General features: G+C 36.6%; 1 protein-coding gene across 1 annotated transcript in view; it reads left to right on the top strand.

Moving 5' to 3' along the window:
* Nucleotides 1-21,747, top strand: part of MBD5 (methyl-CpG binding domain protein 5) — a 405,640-nt gene extending 383,893 nt beyond the window's left edge. Inside the window, exons 17-19 of the mRNA XM_060152942.1 lie at nucleotides 9,215-9,288; nucleotides 18,120-18,195; nucleotides 21,171-21,747. Coding sequence (XP_060008925.1) covers nucleotides 9,215-9,288; nucleotides 18,120-18,195; nucleotides 21,171-21,242 — 222 coding nt within the window. The 3' untranslated portion in view covers nucleotides 21,243-21,747. The remainder of the gene's footprint in view (nucleotides 1-9,214; nucleotides 9,289-18,119; nucleotides 18,196-21,170) is intronic.
* The last annotated feature ends 1,049 nt before the right edge of the window (nucleotides 21,748-22,796 follow it).

The following is a 22,796-nucleotide window of genomic DNA, read 5'->3' as shown; positions in this document are numbered from 1 at the left end:
GACATTAAACTGTTTTATAATCTCTGTGCAAATGAAACCAAGTCTTTTTTACGTGCCATTTTACCAAAAAAAGCTTAACTAAGGAAAAGATTATGGCCTCACTTTCCTGGAAACATTCTTCCTGTCCTAAATGACTTGTCTAAATATCTTTTTATGTCCTCAGGAGAATAAAGGCATGTACTTTCAACACATTTCACATTAAACAGTGGTCCTAATCTTCTGCTTAGTCTGTGTTAGCAAATTCCTGAGATTTGAGTTCCTCACTGATGTTTAAGGAGATGCACTTAAAAAAAAAAAATCATTATCTAAGAGTCCAAGAAACATTTATTTTACTTTATTTAAATACTCAACTGATTTTCAGTCACTATAAAAGTGGTTCAAAAATCCAGATTCTTCTTCTTTATTATAGACAATAGGTAGATTCCTAATAGAGAGCATAAAATTGTTTCTGTAAATTCAAATATCCCCCCTCCCATTGGCTGACATTGTAATTTTGCATTCTCAAAACTTTGATATCAAAATCTTGATATCAAGATACACTAAAAATACTTCCGGTAAATCAGAAAAAGTAATTGAAAGCAAACATTTAGAGGTGAAAAACTGAAAATTTATAATAAAATATTCATGATAACACATGAAATGTTTATCTGTCATTAAAAATCAAGGTATAACAGCCTTAAAAGCTCTAGGGCACTTAACATTTAAAAAAACCCTCTGGTCTTTTCAGGACCTACCTCACTTTTGCACATAAAAAAACAAAGTGCTATTTCACAAACCCTTTTTCCCCCTATAGTTCACCAAACAAAGGAAAGGCCTCCTCATACCTTATTTAATGATGCCCAGCTAGCCAAACCCTGTTCTCAGTTGATAATACCAAGAAAGGTGAAATTTCAAACACAGATCTCTCTGACTTCAAGCCAGATGTCCTCTGCCTCATGTCTTGGTGATCCTGGTCTACCTAGAAAGGATTAAACTATGGTTAATATCTGTGTAAGACAAAGCATGATCTATTTGAAAAGATCTCCTATAAAACATGTTTTACAGTAAAATTGGTTTAAAATTGTGAACCAATTATGATGTAAATTTTATTTACATTGAACTCCTTAGTCCTCACAATATTGGATAAAGTCTTCCACGTTTATAACTAGACTTCTGCTTTTAGAAAGGTAAGCAGTGTATTAGGTTTCCTTCCATATACTGCCTGACATTTTAATGAAGTCAAGAGAGGAAGACAGAGACTGACTTCATAAACTATTTGTTTATTATAGTAAAATCTTATTAATTCTGTCTTGCTGATGTGGAATGTGGGACCATTTCCCCCAGTATGTGTCTCTGTAGTATCTCAGAAGAAAAGGTTCGCTAAACAGTTTGCTTACACATGATTATTTAAAACCTTCTTAGCCTCTCAGATTTTCATACTAGTATTTCTGTGTCCACCCAAGTATGTAACTTAATCCAAGATCCTGTCAGATCCCACCAGATAAAATCTGTGTTAACTCAAGTTTTAGAATAGATTTATTATGTTACCTCCTCCCATCCCTCACATCTCACAAACTTATCATTTGTTTTCTGTTACAATCTTTGTTCTCAGCAAGTCACTTCAAATCCTTTTTGGAAGCAGGCAAAGTAGAAAAAATAATAATAATTAATGAACACGATTGCAGGTTACTAGTTCAGATCAAGCCAGGCCCCTCTCATGTTTTCAGGTTGCATGAGTGGTCTCTGGACTGAGAGGTCAGGGCTGTGATTGGAGCAGGCGCTGAGATCTCCAAGTTGTCCATAACCTGATACTTTAGCCAACTGTTTGTCATGATAGTAAATGACTTGGTCAGCTTAGAAAGACATTTTTAATCTTCCGTGGAGTGTTAAATGTAGCAGAATTACTAATAATGCATTAGAAATGTCCTGCAATTTCTGAGATTCCTTTCTAGGAGGTATGATTTCTAAATATCAAATACTGTGTGAACACAGTCCTCAGAGAACTAGAGAGAAAGCCAGGTGTGGCAAAAAGAGGCCTGGGCTTCAGGCATTCTTGTGTGGGCTTAAACTCACCTCTGCCAGTTACCTAAATGGTCCTGAATAGGTATATTAATCTCCAGAGCTGAAATCTCCTCACTGCTCAAGTGGGAATATTAATTCCTACTCAGAATGATGTTTAAGAATTAAATGCATTACCATAAATAGATGGTACACAAAAGAGGCTCAGTAAAAGTTAGCCTCCTCCTCTCTGTTGTCTATATTAAACAACCTTATGTATATGTGCTGCCAAAGCAAGCACTGTATTAACCAACCTTAGGAATTTGGATTCCACCATTATAGAATTGTGGTCATTTGACCTTCATTATTGTTTACCTATGCATTATCTGTGTAAAAAGGACTTACTAACCAGGCTGGGGGTGAAAGGATAATAATAACATATTTAATGAATGAAATAGTTTATAACTATTTTTTCCGAACCTCAGGACATTGCATACAAATTGGCATATCTGATTATAAATTACTATTAGCTGTTCATTTTAAGCAGGAGTTCTACTTGGAAGCATTTTAAAGCACTTAGTTTGTTGAGTGAATTTGAAAGCCCCCCTCTCCTCAATGTTTCTAAACACTATAAACTCAGACTTTCTTCCTCTACCTTCCTACCCCACAAAACACTCAACAATAATTAGTAGAGATTTTTAACAGTCTGTGTAAAGTTGCACTGAATCACCCCTATATAATACTGTCCCAATATTGAAGCTATGTGACAGCACCGAAGGATGTTATGTGCCTTATATAATGCCATTCAGGAAGTGGTATCTCCTTACTGATTCATTTTTTCCTTTGACTATCAGTTTGTAACGAAGTACATTCTAGAAGATATTTATACTTTTTCTAAAGAAGTGGTACAAGCTTCTATCTGAGCCATGAACCCTTTATAGTTTCAGATTTAGTGGCCAAGAATAAGACCTCAGTGCTTAGTCATGGCTGGAGAAATGTACTGCCAGATCTTGGCACAGTATTAAGGAATTCTTGGAAAGGAAAATGGCTTCCACTGGCATTATACCTATACACTATGATGTACAAACATTTTAAGCCTGTGCAACTATGGGGGGTAATGGTTATCTTTATGTATTTATTTCAATAACTATTTTAAAACAGGAAAAAATGCTCTTTTTTTCTAAGATATATTTTGTAATTATCATCCACCATCTTTGATCTTACATTAACTAGCCTAAAAGGATTGACTATCAAGTAATAATCAAAAAATAAAATTCTTATTTTTTTCTGAGTAGATTATTTTTACTCTTTTTGCACACTGTCCCATTGGTCTCCATATTTCATTGTTACATTCGATGTGTGTTCTGACTCAAGCCAAATTTAGGAAAGAATTTATTTCTATATTGGCACCAAAATGTTCCCTTTCAGTGAAATGTTTGTTGTTGTTGGACAGGTAGAGACATCTCCTGATTACCCAGAAAAGTTCTACATGTTGGTTCAACACCACTTGGTTAAATGAAGACGTTTTTAAAAGCAATGGGTAGGGTGCTCATTCTCTAGACTCACACTTTGACTTTTTTCCACATGGTTATATTTGACAGGTAGAGATTAAAGTAGCTCTCTGAATGGTTGTTTAAAACAGAAAGAACTCATCATTATTAAAACTCATGCCAAATTTTTTTTGACACAATCACTTTCTGTATGTCAGTTCAGTATCACATGCACTCACGTTTTGATGTTATGGAGCAAAACCAGAGATAGCTTACAGTGGCATTCTGGGGATGTGTAACTTGAGAAATTGAGCCTGGGAACTAAATTTGGGAGGTATGCCCTCCTGTGAGGTTTAAACACTGTTACTTTGAAGAACATTCTTTCTGGGCTTGATTATCAGTGTTAACTATTTATATTCTTTGGTACTATCATTCTCTGTTGAAAGTGTTCTTTGTGTATTCCCTTTGCCTTATGTATTTTCTTAACCACTTCTGGAAATGAATTATTTTCTCTATACCCAGTCAATATCCACAATATTTTGGCTGCATTTTGGCTGGTGGGACGGCTGGGGCAATCAATGCTCTGTAGCAACAGAATCTTTTTGAGAAAGGAGCAAAATCGTTTTTGCAAAGGAATAAGCAAGATGAAATCCAGGCAGACAAAGTCAGTGCCTGATCAAAATTTGAAAGGTAATAAACATGAAAAACTAGGTAACATCAAAAATATGAATATTAGGGAAAAGACTAAACTGAATACAAAGCTTAGGTAAACTTTAGTAAATTGTGGAATACCATGAACTTTTTTTTTTTCTGAGAAAGATTAAAGAGGAAAAGGAGGACTGTCTCCATTCATAGATAACTGAGACCAAGCACAGAGTTCTTGAGCTTGTTAATACAGTTGTCATATGGTTAGTAGCAAATGAAATCTCAGGTATGAGGCAAATACATGCTTCTGTTATATGGACTTTTAAACAGTGTATCCTTAGAAGTACAAGTTTATTCAAAACATTTAATTCTATATGTCATATGGATCTATATGAAATGTATTGTCATATTTAGAATAGATTTACTCTAGTCCTATAGTATAGTTCTCTAGTACTTAAAAACGCTGCTGTCTGAACTGAAGAGGAAAGGAAACCAAGAAAAAGCCTCAGATAATGCCACTGACTAAAACTGTAATAATGTGGATTTGCTTAGTCCCTTTGAAAAAAATCGTGATTCACTTTATGGATTTTTCCTTAAGTGCTATTTTTGGAAAATTAGATTCATCCTTTCTGTCACAGGTGAGTCAACTTTTTACCCCCAAATTATTTGTTTATCATTAATTCCCATACTTGCAAAACTGTTGAAATATTGCACTTAAGTTAGCAAGACATTTTCAGCTTGAAGATTAAAATAGTTACTATTAAAATAGTTACTATTTAATAAATATTTGATAACAACAAACCTAATAAATGCCTCCTATTTGCTTATTGCTTCAGAACTGCATTTCCCAGACTTCAGCTCAAGTCACATGGTACCTGTACTATTAGTTAAAATTTTTCTTTAAATTCATTTACTCATTTATATATTCATTCAACAAATATTTTGGGCACGTATTATGTAGGCACTATTCAAGCCACTAAAAATAACTTCTAGTCTTATTCTAAGATATATGTGAAATCACAGGTATAATGTTTTCATATTTTTCTAATATAAATTTATATGGATATATAACTATTAAAAATGATTAAAGGTTTGTCCATGTTCCACCTAAAACAATTTCACATGCCACCGGTGGCACTTTGGGAAAGGCTGCTTTGGTGTTTATAAAGCACCTTCCTATTTATAATCTTTTTAGATCCTCTCCATAAAGATGTGCACAATTATTTCCATTTGGAGCTCAGGGAAGTGGCATTCCTAAGGGCACAAGTCACAAGCAGTTAAACCAGGCCCCAACCCTGGTCTCCTAACTCTAAGCTTAGTACTCTTTGCATGATACCATTCCCCCAACAACAGGAGCTGATGACACTGTAGAAATGGGATGGGAAGTGAAGAATGAAAAGGGGCGATTGAGGTCAGCTTTTTTATCTCTGTTATGAAATCTGTGACGTGGCTCTGCTCTATCCTTTGACCTTTGTGTGACAGCTTTGCCTCAGCACTAAGTACCAACAAAGTAATCACCAAGAGATTTAATCCTGTTATCAGGGATTAAAACCTGCAGGGAGTTTTGACATCTTCTCTAGTTAACTGGCTCTATTCAAAAGTGATCTAGGATCTTTGGTCCAGGTTCTTCTAATACATACTATACCTCGCTTTCAGAGGGTCACTTTGGCTCTCTGAAATGTTTGTGTCTCCTTTTGTCATAAACTTACTTCTGAGATACACTACATGCTACTGTGTTGACCCCAGATCAAACTTAATTAAATTACCAAATGTTTAATACGTGCCTTTTGAACAGAATAAGCAACCAGAGCTTCAGACTTGTTCAGAAAACTCAAACTTCCACCATATAATAATGTCTGGCTCTATGGGTATGTTTCTAACCCTACAGACAGACTACAGGACTATTTATGTCAAAGAATTATTATATCTAAAGAATCTGAATGAATGAAAGAAGGGATTTAGTATTCAACATATGTGTATATTGATACCTGAGGTAATATATGTACTATAAATACATATAAGTTCTGGATATCTTTTTCTAATTCTAGAATGACATATGTGCAGAGTTATACCATGATAGCCATTACTGTTAGCATCATCACTGTTAGAATGAGAATATGTTGGCAGATTATTGGTAAAGATACATTATAAAGTTCTCCCCCAATTTCTCACCAAGATAGGAATCAGCTTATGGAGCTTCTGCATTTTGGATATACAGGAATATAAGATTATGAAATTACAGATTAAAATAGTGTCTTAAATTACTTGCTCCTTCAGTGTAAGTTTTATTTTAAAATATGTATGTGTTTAATCTTTTTAGTGTTATATTTATGTATTTGATTCCCAGTACTTTCTTCATTTACCAGTTAGCTAAGTAATTTATGAGGGAGTATTCATTAAATCATTAAATATGATTTCTATTTGACTAGAGATGGAATTTATTTTGTTGTTCCCTGATACCTTTGGTGGGGGAGGGGGCGGGTATCTTTAAAGACTTTCTTGAATATTGTGGAAGTAGATGAATATTTCCCCAGAACAAACACACCCACTTCATGTATTATATTTCATAATACAGAAGAGTACTAAACTTGTGAAACCAAATAAACTAAACATTTACTTGTGGATATGTATGATCTTGTCATCTCAGAAATACAGAGTGATGTGTGTCTTACTTATATTTAGTTTCAGAAAGCACCGTCATTGCTTTCTCTTTCAAGGTCATTGAATCCTTTATAAATAATGTAATTTATTATGAGATACCATAGAACCTTAGAGGCATATTTAAATGAAGAAATCATGGTAGAGAATTAGTTCAAAAAAATCACCAGAAAATTATCCAAGCATAAAAAAATTTTTGAAGATAAGTTTGAGCAAGTATCATCTAAATATCTATAAAACTATAATTGGATTTAAAATAATTTGACCTAATTTTTTGAGTATTGTGTATATACATATATACCTACATGTGTATATATGTGTATGTATATATTTATATATATACCTATATATATTATGTATATTTCAATGTATATTAGAGTTGGTGTGGTGGAGAGAGGCTGCTTTGGAGTCAGGTCTGAGTTTCAGTGCTGGCCATGTTGCTTAAACTCACTTAGTCCCATCTGTAAAGTGACAAAACAATACTAGTGTGCAGTATTACCACATTAAATAATAAAAGAGTACCTTCTACATAATAACTGCACAAGAAATGCTTTTACTGCCCCTTATTTCTTAATTAAAAACAAAAATAGATGATTTTTTAAAAGTAGTTCAACCTAACTTAGTTTTTAAAATTAAGACCAATTGGGTAAGTTTTCATTGTGATGTGTTGCTTTGTTTCACTGTGAATCTGCTTTCTGTTGCCTGCGTCAATCCCTCCTGAGATCTCTCACTACACCAGTTCGTGTCTAGTAGAAGTTTATGTTACAGGAGAGCTTTCTCCTGGCTGCCAAGAAAATAATTTAAATATAAGCAGAATTAGCTATAAATTACATAAATGTAAGGTGTGAAATATCTTTCATACTTTCCTTGTGTGAGTGAATGCACGATAGAACCTCATTTCTAATGTGAAATGTGAAAAGGTATCCAGGCACCTTTTTTTTAGAAAACAACACATGGATATATTCATCTTACTTAAGCTTTTCCAGTCATCCCAATAAGACACTTCATCACTCCTGTAGAATTGTTACTGGAACAAAGTTCTCTCTTGTTCTGGCACAATACATTAGGTATCCCCAATGAACGTGTGTATATAAGACATTTGGATCCTTTGGGACAAAATACAGAAGTCATGAAAAGGAAAATGTTTCCATTATTTGACTGTTTTTCTCATTGAATAATTAGAAATGCTTGTTTTCAGACTTGATAATGGAGACCCTTTGTTAATCATTACTGTGTACTGGATTTGAAGGGGTCAAAGAAAAATTATTTATGAATGGTGTTCATGAGTCAGGAAGATTTAAAGACAAAAGTTAATCATTTCCTTGCTTATTAGTGTAAATTTTCTTACCCACTAGGCGTTTTGGCAACCTCTGAATTTTTGTACAAAAGTAGTGTAGGGGTGAGGGAAAAACTGGGTTAAGGGATGGTGGGGAACTTACTTTGAAGCTATATTTACACAGCAAGGCAGTACTGTTTCTACTTAGATTGTGTTCAAGATCAATAAAAGTAGCAGTGTTTTTCTAAATGTGTTTTTATTCACATGCAACATTTCCTATTTATTAATTGCTTTTCTTAGGAGAAGTGGCTTCAAGAACCATGATAGAGTTTATAAGGGGCAGGTGGCAAAGGCTGCACCTCCCCTTCCCCACTAATCCCCCAGCCACCATTTAGTGGCACACTGCGATGCGATAGCAGAGGTCACATAACCTAGGCTGGAAGGGGGAAAGCAGGACAGGGGAGAGGACACGCCCATCAGGTGTAGCAACACCCTCTTCCCACATCATTAAGGAGGACGTGCACATTAGTGCCCCACTCGTTCTCTGGCCTCTGCAGAGCCTAACGCATACTGAGTAACACTAGCTGCTCTCTGCTTAGCTAAGTGTTCAGCGTGACTTGTTGCATTTTAATTCTCACGGCGATTCTAGCAGGAAGGTAGGTATTATTGTCCTCATTTTACAGAGGAGGAAACTGAGGCTCAGGAAATTTAAGTGTTTTATTCGTGCTAGAAAGTGAGGAGGTGGGATTCAGACTTCCATCTGCTGGCTCCAAAGTCCACCCCCTTCACTAACCACCGCTCTTGTTCATCCGTAATGAAATACAGCTTTGCAATTGCTGAGCATCAGGCAGTGCAGAAAGCAAACCAGGGTCTCCTGTTTATACGATTTTGTGAAATGAAGGTTATTTAAATTCCAAGTTTAGTTCTTAAAACATTATTTTGAAAATGTTGACACTTTTGAAAGCCAGTCTTTCATTTCTCCTGATGTTGCAGCCTGGGAGCTGCAGAATCAACCTCTGCTGGAGTGAGGACAGAGCATTTGACAGGGCAATGAGGGTTAAGCCTCCCTTCCCCCAGCGCAGCACCTACTTGTACAGCAGGAAAATAAACACACTGTTAACAATTGCAGGTCTGGGTAATGTGGTTTGGTCTTCATGCCTTCACTCAGGTGGAGCCCGAGAAGTTGAAGACACTAACAGAAGGTTTAGAAGCTTACAGCCGAGCCCGGAAAAGGAACAGAAAGTAAGCACTATTTTTTTTCTGTTTTGTTTTTCAAGGATATAATTTACTGGTTTTCCTTCAAAGGGACAATGAAATCTCACTGATTTTGTCCATCTTGGTTCTTGCCTAAGTGCTGCTTAATAGTTATCATCCAAGAGGACCATTATAGATAAATTAGCTACACAGAAAATATTTTCTTAACAATTTATACTGTGTGTGGGGTTTCCCACTTCATCAGCTCTTTCCTTACTCCTTCCGTCTCCATCCCTCCCATTTAATGGGAAAGAAAATATGATTAATATTCTCAACATGTAGCAATTAGTCTTTGAAAGTGTAGCAAAAGTATATCCCTTTGTAATTCAAATACTTTGGGAGGGGGAATACCCCCTCACCCCTAGTTGTACACATGTGAATAACTTTGGCAGATTAAGTGTTAGTCAAAGTGATGGTAAATCATTACTTTTTCTTGGGGCAGGGGCAATAGGCTTTCTTTGGAATTATAGTAATAAGTTGAACTTTGGGACATTATTATTATTCAATTTTTTCTAGATCTTTATAGTCTGAGTAAATGTAGTATGGACAAGTAGATAATGTTTGAAACACAATTTGACTGTAATGCAATGTAGTTTTATATATCATAACTATTATTTCATTTTAAGGTAGAGAACTATAAATGTGCTTCTGTATATGTACATGGAAAGTTATTTTAAATATGTATATAATCAATACACCTGTTCAGTTACTATAATTTTCATATTATCCAACATCTAAGAAGTATGAAAACATAATGATTAGTAGTGTATCTTGTATAAAAGACTTATATAATGATAATAATATCTATTAAAGGGCACTCATTCTCTTAGTGGTGTCTTCAGTAATTCTTGCCAGAGCTAAAATTTTAGAACTCAACAAATCTTGGGGAGACTCTCTTCACCTCACTAGAATGTCTCAAAAAGATGCCAGCTGCAAGGAGTAAACTCCTGTGCTCCTATGTTCGGGACTCCTTTGGAAGGTAGCAAGTTGGCACTGGTTGTGGTGAGGGCCAAGTGAATTGCCAGATTCACTGTAGATAAGGCACACAGTGAGGCAAGTCCCCTCCCCTCTATTCTGACTGCAGTGACACAATGCAGAGCTTAGTAGTAGAATAAAGCCTATAAAATTCATACAAGGTCTGGATGAAAGGAGGGAAATTGCAAACTACCTGCGTCACAAATTTTCAGTGGGCCATTTGCTTTAGAATATTCAATAGTACTTGTTTTTTATTTTTTATAAATTTATTTATTTATTTTTGGCTGTGTTGGGTCTTCGTTGCTGTGCGCGGGCTTTCTCTAGTTGCGGTGAGCGGGGGTAGGCTTCTCATTGTCGTGACTTCTCTTGTTGCGGAGCACAGGCTCTAGTCGCGCAGGCTTCAGTAGTTGTGGCTTGCGGGCTCTAGAGCTCAGGCTCAGTAGTTATGGCACACGGGCTTAGTTGTTCCGCGGCATGTGGGATCTTCCCGGGCTAGGGCTCGAACCCGTGTCCCTTGCATTGGCAGGCAGATTCTTAACCACTGCACCACCAAGGAAGCCTGATAGTACTTGTTTATTGGATGTAAAATATCCCTGAAATCTTTTCTTCGGTGAGGTATGCCAGTTAGCTGGATTATGTGCAATATATCCAAAACTGTTGATAACACAGAAATAAAATAACTCCTCCAAATATTTAGATATACTGCCTTGAAATGAGCTGTATTTTTCCCCATAAATTTGCTATTAAGCAATTTCTGAAAGGTAATGAGTAACAAACAGCAGTTTAAGCATTTTTCCTCAAAGCCAGTTTACTATTTCTGGTGAATTTATACGAGTCCTAAGTGGCATTATGTAAAGGAACTCTCATGAAACCATAAACTTAAGAGTATGGATTGGAGAGGTAAAAGACAAAAATATGAAGCAAAACAGTTTTGTTTATCAGACTGTTGTCTAAGTAAACTGACTTGCCTTATAAATGCCTAGTAGAATACTCTACATTTTGCATATATGATTTAAAATCCATTTTTCTATTCTCCCAATCAGAAGATGGGCCAGAATTACTGAACCCATTTATAGATGAGGACACTCAGACCGAAATAGCTTAAATAATTAGTTGAAGGTTACATAATGATAAATGATATGTTGAACCCAGTCACTTATTTATTTAATCATTTATTTATTCTCCAATTTAAGGAGATTAATTTAGCAAAAAATCCGTGCAAACCAGGCACAATGCTATAGTCCCTGGACATCACTGTTTAGTGAAGGAGGCAGATGTAGAAACAAATAATTAAGATGCTAAAGTTGCAATGACAGGAATATGTATAGTATATTTGGGGATCACAGAGAAGTGGCATTAAACTCAGGTAATGGAAGACGTCCTAGAGGAGCTAATAGCTGAGCCAAACCTGCATAGGTATTAGCCAGACACAGAAACAAGGATGATGGGGTGGGGGTGGGAGATAGCATTTAGATAAGATCAGCAGTTGGATTTAGGGGACAGGAAACTGTAAAAGATGAAGCCAAAGATATAATCAGGAGCCAGACCATAAAGGGCCTAGTAAGGCCTCGTGGGTCTTTATGTTATTGGAAGTGCCTGAAGGGGACAGGTGGTTGGATTTTCACTTTAGATATAGCTATATGGAGGATAAATTTTAGGAGAACAGTATTGGAGACAAGGGCATCCATTTAGGAGGCCTTGTCAGAGGACAGGGGAGGATGAGGACTCAGACCAGCAGACCAGGAGGGGAGCCATGAGAATGGAGGAGAAGGAATACGATCAAGATATATATATATATATATATATATATTTAGGAGGTAAAACTGACAGAACATCATGGTGATTTGGTTGGAATGTGAAGGAGAGCGAGCAATCAAGGACAACTCTCAGGGTTTTAGCTTGGGTGACTTCATGGGTAGTGTAAACTGAAGTGGGGAACACAGGAGAAAACTGTTGAGTGCAGTGTGAGGTACCTGTGATCCCACAGGTACAAGTCTGAAACTGGGAAGAAGTGGTATTTGATTATGTAAAACTGACTGCAGTCACATATTACCAATTTGAATAGTGGGCTAAGGATTGAACGCTGGGGCACTTGAACATTTACTAGAGATAATGAAGGAGATGGGAATAGTGATCAGAAAGGAGGAGGAGAACCAGGGGGTAGGGGAGTTGGTTTTTGACCTGAGTTGAAATCCTGTTTCCATCACTACATAGCTATATGTACCCTTGGGTACGTTATTTAACCTCTCTGAGCCTAAATTCTTCATTTCTAAAATGAGGATATTAATTCCAACCTCTTAGAATTGTTATAAAGAGAACCTTAACATGGTATTTAGTAAACAGTTATTTTTATTGTAAACAGTTATTTTAGTAAACAGTTATTTTTATTGTAAAGGTACAGTTGAAACAAACAAAATCATCACGTATTTTTGCCAGTTGAAACATTCTATCACCATATTAGACGTTTAGAGCATTATGTAGTCATTTTAATTCTCAATATCCTATAATCAAATCAAACTGTACAATAAATACATATCTTTAAAGTGATGTACTTATTACAGCCTAATCACAAAGGAAATATTAATGTATTTATTGAAGAATCACTCAGGGTCATTTTCTACTTAAAAGAGGAAATAGCTTCATTAAAGAAAAAGATTACATAGCTTTTAGATATGATTTTAAGTAAGGATCAAATCTTCTGCCTATATGTACATATATATTTGTTCAGTAACCTTATTTTTATGAATCTGGAAAGTGATAAAGTAATAACATAAATCATACTTTTACTTTAAAACCAAGAAATGATACTTATTGTATTAAATTGTCTTTATCTTTTAAAATTGAAATATACTTGGTTTACAGTATTACTTTCAGGTATACAACTTAGTGATGCAATATTTTTATAGATTAAACTCTGTTTAAAGTTATTATAAAATACTGGCTATATTCCCTGTGCTGTATGTTATATCCTTGTATCTTATTTTATACCTGGTAGCTTATACATCTTAATCCCCTTTCCCTATCTTGCCCTTCACCCGACCCCCTCCCTACTGGTAACCACTAGTTTGTTCTATGTATCTGTGAGTCTGTTTCTGTTTTGTTACATTCATTTTTTTTGTTTTTGTTTTTTTTAGATTCCACATGTAAGTGAAAACATACAGTATTTGTATTTCTCTGACTTATTTCACTAAGCATAATACCTTCCAGGTCCATCCATGTTGTTAAAAATGGCAAAATTTCATTCTTTTTTATGGCTGAGTAGTATTCTCATTGTATATATATATACTACTTCTTTATCCATTCTTCTGTTGATGGACACACTTAGGTTGCTTCCATATCTTGGCTATTGTAAATAATCCTGCTATGAACATTAGGGTACATGTATCTTTTTAAAGTAGTGTCTTCACTTGATATATCGAGCTAGTTCTCCTCCCTCCAGATGTGGTCAGGGATACGTGCACTGGCAATGGCTGCTTCTGCCCTGGTCAGAGGGTCTGTGCGGGCTCCATTCCCTCTAAATGTGTGCACTCTCACTGGCAATGACAGCCCCTGCTCTAGTGGAGAGCAGTGCCTGAGCGAGAGGGGCTGGAGCAGGAACCCAGTGAAGGCTAGGGAGTGTGCTGACAAGCCAGCCAAAGCACCAGGCTGTTTCCAATATGCTGTCTCTCTGCTGTGTGTGTGTGTGTGTGTGTGTGTGTGTGTGTGTGTGTGTGTGTGTGTGTGTGTGTGTGTGTGTGTGTGTGTGGCGGGGGAGTAAGCAAGTCTGTGCATGCACTCTTCAAGAGCGGAGTCTTGGTTTCTTACAGCCCTCCAGTAAGCCCCACTTGTTTTCAAACCAGCTCAGGGGCTCATCTTCCCAGTGTTGGACTCCAGGGCTGGGGTGCCTGAATGTGGCTTGAACCCCATGCTCCCCAGGGAGGATCTCCAAGCTGGTGATAACCCCTCCTCTTCTGTGTGCGACTCCCGACCAGATATCTTCTCCTCCCTTCCTACCAGACTCCATGTGGACCTTTCTCTACAGTCTTTGTTGTAGAGGAGTCATTATTGCTAGTCTCCAGGTCGTTTTCAGTGAGAGTTGCTCACAAATAGTTGTATTTTTGATATATTCATTGGGGCAGGGGGTGGGGTGTGCAGGTAGATTCAGTATCCTCGCACTCCACCACCTTGATCTCTCATGTGTTGAATTTTCTTAAATCTGCATACTTTCCCTGTGGATTAGGTTTTAGAATCGAAGTTTCTTGACATTTATGTCTTATCCAAGTTTGTTCTGTTCTACATGAAGTGAGTTGCTTAAATTCTGAACTGATAGTCCAGAGCAACGTGCACTTCTCATTTCCCTCTTATTTCTCATACCATTCACAGATGTGAACCTGGCTTTTTTTTTTAACTAATGAGGATAAGGGTAATGTGTGACAATGTAGGCAGTGAAGGTAAGTGGCAATTATCTCCATTAATAACTAGAAATGTGATTATATGAACATCTATTGCTTAATCAAGTAGCTTTTAGAGTGTCCATCAGTAAAAATGTTTATTATTAAATGTCAGTGGGGAAGAGAAAATAGTCGAAGAGCCTCCATAAGGAGGCCCTCTGGACTAGAAGACTGAATTTTGACTAATTTTTCATTTCTTGGACTCATGGAGCTTTCTCTTCCTCTTTTAAGCTCATTTTTTCCTGACTTGACCAGCTAGTGTAAAAATTAGTATGCAGATTTGACATCTGGGAAACTCTCTTTACCTCTTGATTCCAATGATGTATTCATGTAATTTCCTGCGCCACATCTCCATATTTATTCTCTCTTCCAAAAGTAGTCATTTCACCCTCTAATAACTACTTAAGTTTGTTAAAGGGAAAACATACTAATTACCTTAAATTGATACAAGGTGTTTATAAACATTTTAAATATCTCGTTGAAGAATGAAATCACAAACTCCTAAAATTTTGTCTATTTATTCAACAAATAATGTTGAATTATTTTTATTCTTTAATGGTGATGTCACTGTAATTTTTCATAGTTAGGGAAAACATTTTTATGACTCTGTTACTTTTGAAAACTATTTGTAGTTAAATATCCATCTTCTTCGCTATAAAATTGCAGTTGGTTTCACCAATTTTCCCTAAAAAGTCATGAAGTATTGCGTACAAACAGTTGTCATAATACCTACTTCATCAGATTGTTATAAGGATTAAATGAAATAATGTATATAAAGATTTAATACAATTCTTGGCACATATAAACTTTTCAATAAATACTAGCTATTTTTGTTATTAAAGGTGAGAGAACCAAGATTCTGATGGTTTTTCACTGAAACATTTTACCTCTTTTTAGATATTTAGAACTTTTACATAGTCAATTTTAAACCCATAAGATAGTAAATAAAAATGCATAACAAATATCTTTTAAACTTATGTTCATACTTTTATACAAAAGAAATAGTAAGGATAAAGCTATTTAACACATTACACAAGGTGTAATATTGTCAGGCAAATGGGCAGTTTGTGATACTGTCAAGACGTTTGCTAAACAGTCCACAAAAGGGGCCCTAGCCCAACCCCAGCTCAGCTTAAATTGCCCTACAGAGTCCTGGGATTGGATTCCTATCCAGTCACCCAGAATCATGCTTAGCAAACTCCTCATTGGGAAAACAACTCAGACTGACTCCACAAGATGCCCAGGGCCCCTTAAAACTGGAAAAGGTAGGTAAATAAAAGACAGTATGTGAATAGATTATATCAACTTGGACAGTACTCAAAAATAGCAATAAAAGGGAAAGAAAAGTTGCAGAATGGTAGGTATATCAGGACACCATTTGATATATATATATATAAAACACGTAAAAGACAATACTAGGTACTGTTCATGGATATATAAAATATTAAAACACACTGTAAGAATACACAACACAGCTAGTTGCCTTTGGGGAGGAGGGTGGGAGAGTATGGGACTAGGAATTGATAACAAATGGGAACTTCAGCTTAATTTTTTTATAAAAAAGAATGAAAGGAAATATGTAATTTATTACCAGTTTATTTTTGGAAATGGGTTTGATAGGGATTGCTAATTTATTCTATGCACTTTTCTGCATTGTTTATATTTCTAAAAGTAAATGGGAAGAATATAAAAGCTAGAGGCTAGCTTACAGGCCAATAAAAGGTGGGGGAAGAGGTTGGTGCTGCATTGCCCTTATAATTTAGTTACAACCACTACATTAATCTTTCCTTTCAGTTAAACTGACTTAAGTGCATATATATTTCCCCAAATATGGAGCCGTTGTTTCAGCTTTAGACAAATATTTTTATTTAGTAAGTACATGGAGCATCCACAAGGTACCTAGCAGTATACTACTCAGGATTATATACAGAAACTAAATGTATGAATTTTTCAGTCCTGGTGTATGAGGGTAAAACTTGGTGAGGGCTGTGGTAAACCAAAAGGCCTCATCTGAAAGCATTCCACTAGGGCTTCTCTGGTGGCGCAGTGGTCGAGAATCCACCTGCCAATGCAGGGGACACGGGTTCAAGCCCTGGTCTGGGAAGATCCCACATGCCACGGAGCAACTAAGCCCATGCACCACAACTACTGAAGCCCGCGTGCCTAGAGCCTGTACTCCACAGCAAGAGAAGCCACCACAATGAGAAGCCCGTGCACTGCAACAAAGGGCTAACCGCAACGAGAGAAAACCTGCGTGCAGCAATGAAGACCCAACACAGCCAAAAATAAATAAGTAAAATAAATAAGTTTATAAAAACATAAATATTTTAAATAAATAAATAATAAAAGCATTCCACTAAAGCTCAAATATGTTTCTAAACATGATGTGAGCCAAACCAAATAGGTCTGTGAGCTAAAGTCTTCTACAACTGCAAATTTCCAGTCTCCATGTAGATGCTGGGATAGGACTTAATTCTTGGAAAGCCATGCTAGCAGCCTATTTTGAAAAGGTTTACCTCTGCAGCTTTTCTGGTAATTGTCGTGACAAGATAAATGAAATGAATCACCTTAGTACTCAGAATAATTGGGTAATTCTTTATATGCATCAAGAAGGAAAAATTAGAGTGTACCTAACTATAGACATGGATAGTGTAGATTTGCCTGATTTTAGTAATTAGTTCAACAGCTTTCTAGGTAAAACTTTCAATCATGGCAGATATTCCATGTGTTATAGTACATGTGATGGTATGCTGAGTGCAGAGAAAAGGTCAGACGAGTGATAGACACTCTGAGCCCATCATTCTTTATTTGCTCAAATAGTTATGTCATTTTGGTTTGCGGGGGGGAAAAAAAAAATGTGGCAGAGCCTCAGGTGTAGCGAGTTGAACTGTTTCCCACCTGGAACAAATGTGTACCAGGATTTCAGCCTTCACTTGTTCAACTCCTGAAGCCAGGAGCTCCAGAGAGGGTAGAGGGAGCTCCCTAGTGGCCAGAGCCTGAAGTTCAGAGCCCTTCCTCTGGCCACACAGCCGGATCGCCTGCAAAAGAGACAAGCCAGAACAAAAGGCAATGCAAAGCAGGCTGGACTCTAACAGGACAAGTTACATCTGTGGGAAAAGAGACCTGTGGCCCAGCTTTCTTGCAAAATCATCAGACTATGGAAGAAACATGTGGAAGGGGAAAGAATCCATTTTCCCCAATCATGTGTTCCATTTTTTTTCTGTAGTTTTGTGACTCTATCATTAGTATTCAGTTGTGAGAATCCCAGAGTGTTTTGTCATCTGAATTGTCAAATGTAAATATAAATTGACTTTCTCTTGTGGAATGGGTACTTCCGTTCTCTGACTAGGGAATTACATTGAGATTTTGTTTCTTTAATTTATTAATCTGGTGTGTTGTTTTCATTAATTCCAGAAGTGGAAAGCTAAATAACCATTTAGAAGCTGCTATTCATGAGGCCATGAGTGAACTGGACAAAATGTCTGGGACTGTAAGTTAATTTATTTTTCCATTGTATTGTGTTTCTTTGGAAATAAATTGTATTATACTTTTTGGTAAAGTCCCTTAAGTACTGTCAAGCAATTCACATAGCAATACTAAATTACTAGGCTCAGAAAAAGACTAATATCAGAAAAGATTAAAAATAACTTAAGAAAAAATAACCTAGTGGTATTAACTATGATTTTTCCTGAGATAAGTACCTTTTTTTCCCCACATAACATTCTTTTAAAATGTGAGCAGCAAAATACTGAAGTTCAAATTACAGCTTTTACATTTGACTGTCAGACTAGCAGTGATCATTAGTGTTGCCTAAGTATTCAGTAATATAAATTTCACTCTGCCCATAAAACAATAAGGGAAATTGAACATAGGGTCAAGATCAAGAGTATATAGACCTCTCATTTCCTTTCTACTATTATGTAAAAACATAAAATATTTGGCCCAACATTCTGTTGTTAAATTATTTAACACTATAACCACTGGTTTTAAAGAAGTAGAGTCAACTTTTTATTTACATTTTTTTTGAATGGTGCATATAATAGTGTTGAATGAGAGAGGTTTACTCATCATTCTCTAATTTATATATTGGCTAATGTAAATGCTCAAAATATAATTTTGATAATCTCTAATAAATACGAATTATCAAAAGCTACTCAGCAATGAAAGGTAATTTACTTTTACTTGACACTGTGTTAAGAAGGTAATCTGAATCCTAACAAGTCATCTAGTGGCTATTGAATGACAGAGATAAGTTATACGTTCATAGAGTGTTGGGATTGGTATGGACTTTAGAGATTTTGTGATCCGACACATTTCAAAAGTGGGTAAACTGAGGCCCTGAGATGTTAACTTTCCTGGTAGAATTATAGGAAAATTCTGGAGCGGAGATTATAAACTCAAAAGCCTTCTAGGGCCAGGCAAATAATATCATTAAGTAAAAGGGGTCAGGTATGAGTAAAAGAGCAATTTCAGTGGATTAAGAAATGCCAACCAAGGTGCACTGGTCAAGGTAGGCTGTGTACCAACTCTCAGTCTTAGAGGCTCAGCGCCGTAAAGATGGTTCCTCACTTGGGTCTCCTGGTTGAGGAAGGGCTTGCTCCACACCGTCATTCAGGGGCTCAGATTATTTCTATTTCTAGTGTCCACCCTTCCCTAGGGCCTCAGAGTGCTCCATTACATCCTTTGCATCCAGCCCAGCAGGGGAGAGAAGACTGTGTACACAGAAGACACCAGGATAGGTTTTATGGGCCAGACCTGAAAGCTCATCACTTGTGCTAACTTTCCACTGGCCTGACCCAAAGGCCATCATGTGGCCTTTTTAATTCAAGGCGACTACTAAATGTACTATACACCGTGCCTGCTCAGGAAGAAGAGAAATGGGTTTGGCAATATCTCGCTAGTCTCTGTCTCAGGACATTTGGCCTTTGTGGCCAGCAGGCAGTCAGCAGTGCTGGGGACCCTGGCAACTTGGGGGCTGTGCTCTGTCCAGAAGGAGCTCCTGCTTCCATGCTGCAGCACATCTGAGCCATGTGAGGAATTGTGTCAGTGTTGCAAGATCTTCCCATTTTTCATGAGATGCTACAAGTCTAGAAGTAAAATTTCTCACTTTTTAGTGTTGCCAACTATTTTTGAAATATTAAAACACCATATAGCTAAATAAAATCCCTTTCCAGGCCACATTTGATCCACAGGTTACTAGTTCGCAGTCTTGAATAAAGCCTTCTTTCCTCAATTTTAAAAAGGTTTCAGTTGGCTCTTTATCAGAGACTAGTGGTTTTAAAGAATGTATGTGGAGGGGTTAGGAGGATGAAGCAGTGTGAGAAACTCATAGGTGTTATTTTTGAAATATAATATTTTTTAAAGTTTTCTGTATTTGACTCTGAATAGCATTGGCCTTTGCTTTTATCTAAACATTACCTTTAAAACATGCATTTGAGCCAACTTGCAGTGGATCTTGAGAGCTGATTCTGCACATCCCTTCCTAAGTCTGAGTTCTGTGGCATCCCATTGGTAGCCTGAAACTGGCTGTGGTGAAAACATGTATTATACCACAGAGACTGGCATAGGCTACAGTGGGCTTGTGTCCCTCCACAGGGAGCTGATTGTTAAGCATTTACTACACCATTGCCTTGGGCGCATCCTGCCTTTCCTGGGTCCTGACCTTGCCTCCTCCTATCTGTATCACAACAGCCACAATACAACGTGGGGCACCTGATCACCTCCCTTGCGCTTGTCCTCTGCCCCTCCAAACCATACATGCTGTCTGATACCTGGGAACCAAGTGCTGCTGCTGCTCTACCACATTCGATCTGATACACAGCCCTAAATGCGGCTAGTTTCCGCATTTGTATATAAAGATGAGTTGTATGAATTGCTCTTCCCGGGCTACACAAGCTTAGATTTGCCAACAGATGGTAGTGGTATTCTGTTTTCCATCCGATTCTTCTCCTAAGTAAACCTCCTTGGGCTGAGTTGTGAGTATGTTTGTATTATCTTTGACCCTTCTTAGCAGTTATAAAATAAGTACAGTGATGAAATAAAGAAGAAAATATGTTTAGTATATATTTATCCACTTTTCCAGACTTCAGTGAAATTAGGGAATTCAGGGAATCTCTGATGGGAAACGTCTTATTTTTGTCTTAAATGGACAACGGGGGTAGCAGCTGCAAGTCCCATTTCCCACATTGATTTTTTTTTTCCAGTTCCTCCTCTGTATTCCACTAGTTGGGGGGGGTCCTCAGAGTGTTGCTCTGCTTGTTAGTTTCCAAGATTTCTCATCCTCTGTAGTGACTGTGGGCACGCTGTGATCTGGGCCTTGGTAAAAACTTTAAATGCCTCAGGATAGCAATGATAGAAAATGAGGGCCAGAGTCTGTTCCCTACCCTGTTTCTTTGTCAGAAATCGTATGGTGTTTGTGATTTCAATCTCTGTTGTTGTTTTTTTCCCCATCTCTTTTATTTCCAGGTTCACCAAATCCCACAGGGAGACAGACAAATGAGACCCCCCAAACCCAAGAGGAGGAAGATCTCCAGATAACAGGGACTACTCCACCAATGCGCAGTGTTTATTAAAGGAATGTGCACAGATATAGCTGTATATAAGTATTGATATAGCCGCTGTTATATCAATATTTATACTACGGCAGATAGTTAACACCGCCACAGGGTGCTAAAAGAAACAGTGATACAATATGTTTTTTTTTTTTGATCAGGAAGGATAATGAATGCTGGAAAACCAATCAGAATCCCTGAATGATGAGAGTGATAGTCAAGAGATTACTGAGAAACTCTTTTTCTATAATACTAAAATTGTGATTATAAGAAATAGTCCAAATGTTTCTGAAGAATTTTCCATGTTGTATATAGAAAATGCAGAATTTCATGGTGATATCAAAAATGTAAATATTGTACAATATTGTCATGTACAAGCATACCTAATGCACACTTTATCTTTTATTGTACAAAGAAATAGTGTACAAAATTCTTTGGTTTCTATGGAGTACACCTACCAGAGACTACAAGTGTAAAGTGATAAATAAAAATACAACCTAAATGCTTTTCTATGATAATGTAAAAGATGCTGTTTTTGTATTTAACAGCAGAGAAAAGGCATGATAATGTATTAACTGAATTATGACATACACTGCACACCACTGAGTGTCCATTTATATTGTCTGTTTGGAATGAACCTTGCCTGGAAGCACTGGACTTGATTTCGGGTGTCTAGGAAATCGAAACCTTGCAGATTTCTAAAGGGACAAGGGCTCACAGGTCTAAATTAAGAATTCAGAAACTGCAACCATTTGTTGCATATTTTTTTTACCTAAGTTTTAAAGTAGAATAGGTTTTATAAAAAAAAAATCTTAGATGGGATATTTTACTCAATCATTTCTGTAGTTAACATTTGATAGCCACCTCTTGAACTAGACAGCTTATGCTGCACCACCACTGACGCTCAGAGTTGAGGTTTTTTTGCAAACAATACCTGACAAGATAAAACTTTCTGTTTCCGTACATGGAGGCAAAGCCCCACTTTGAAACCATTATCAGAGGTAAGGTTGATTATAATTCAGTTTTTCTGTAGCAGCAAAAATAAGTACAAATCATCAAAGCAAGTTTCACATCCATTCATCAGTATTACTTACACCAGAAGTTAAGGTGGCTTATGAAATTATTAGCAATGGTAATTTTTTATCAGTATTATGTAGCATATCAGATTTATTTTATTTAAAGAATTATTTATACCATTAATAGATTCTTATATATATTAATGTGGCTGAAATGTGCAGGTTGAATCTATTAACCAAATTATTTATATTATATTAAGTAAAAAAATGTGAAACAAATGTAGAGAGAAAATACTACATTGCAAGTATACAAACCTAAAACTGTGAGCCATTGTAAAGTACAAGGTTATTAATAAGAAATGTAGCACAACATAAATATCTTTTTTTCACAGTTTTTGTGGTGGTGGTATAACCCTATCTCCCAGGCAATTGAGCCAAGTTTCAGGCCTTCAGCCTGAAATTGATTGGATTGGATTCAATTGATGGATTGTCAAAGGAAGGGATCCCTTATCTCTTTATTCTTA

This window comes from Lagenorhynchus albirostris, chromosome 6 (assembly GCF_949774975.1).
Source record: "Lagenorhynchus albirostris chromosome 6, mLagAlb1.1, whole genome shotgun sequence".
In the NCBI taxonomy this organism is placed as follows: Eukaryota; Metazoa; Chordata; class Mammalia; order Artiodactyla; family Delphinidae; genus Lagenorhynchus; species Lagenorhynchus albirostris.
This window is presented reverse-complemented; position numbering and strand designations above follow the sequence as displayed.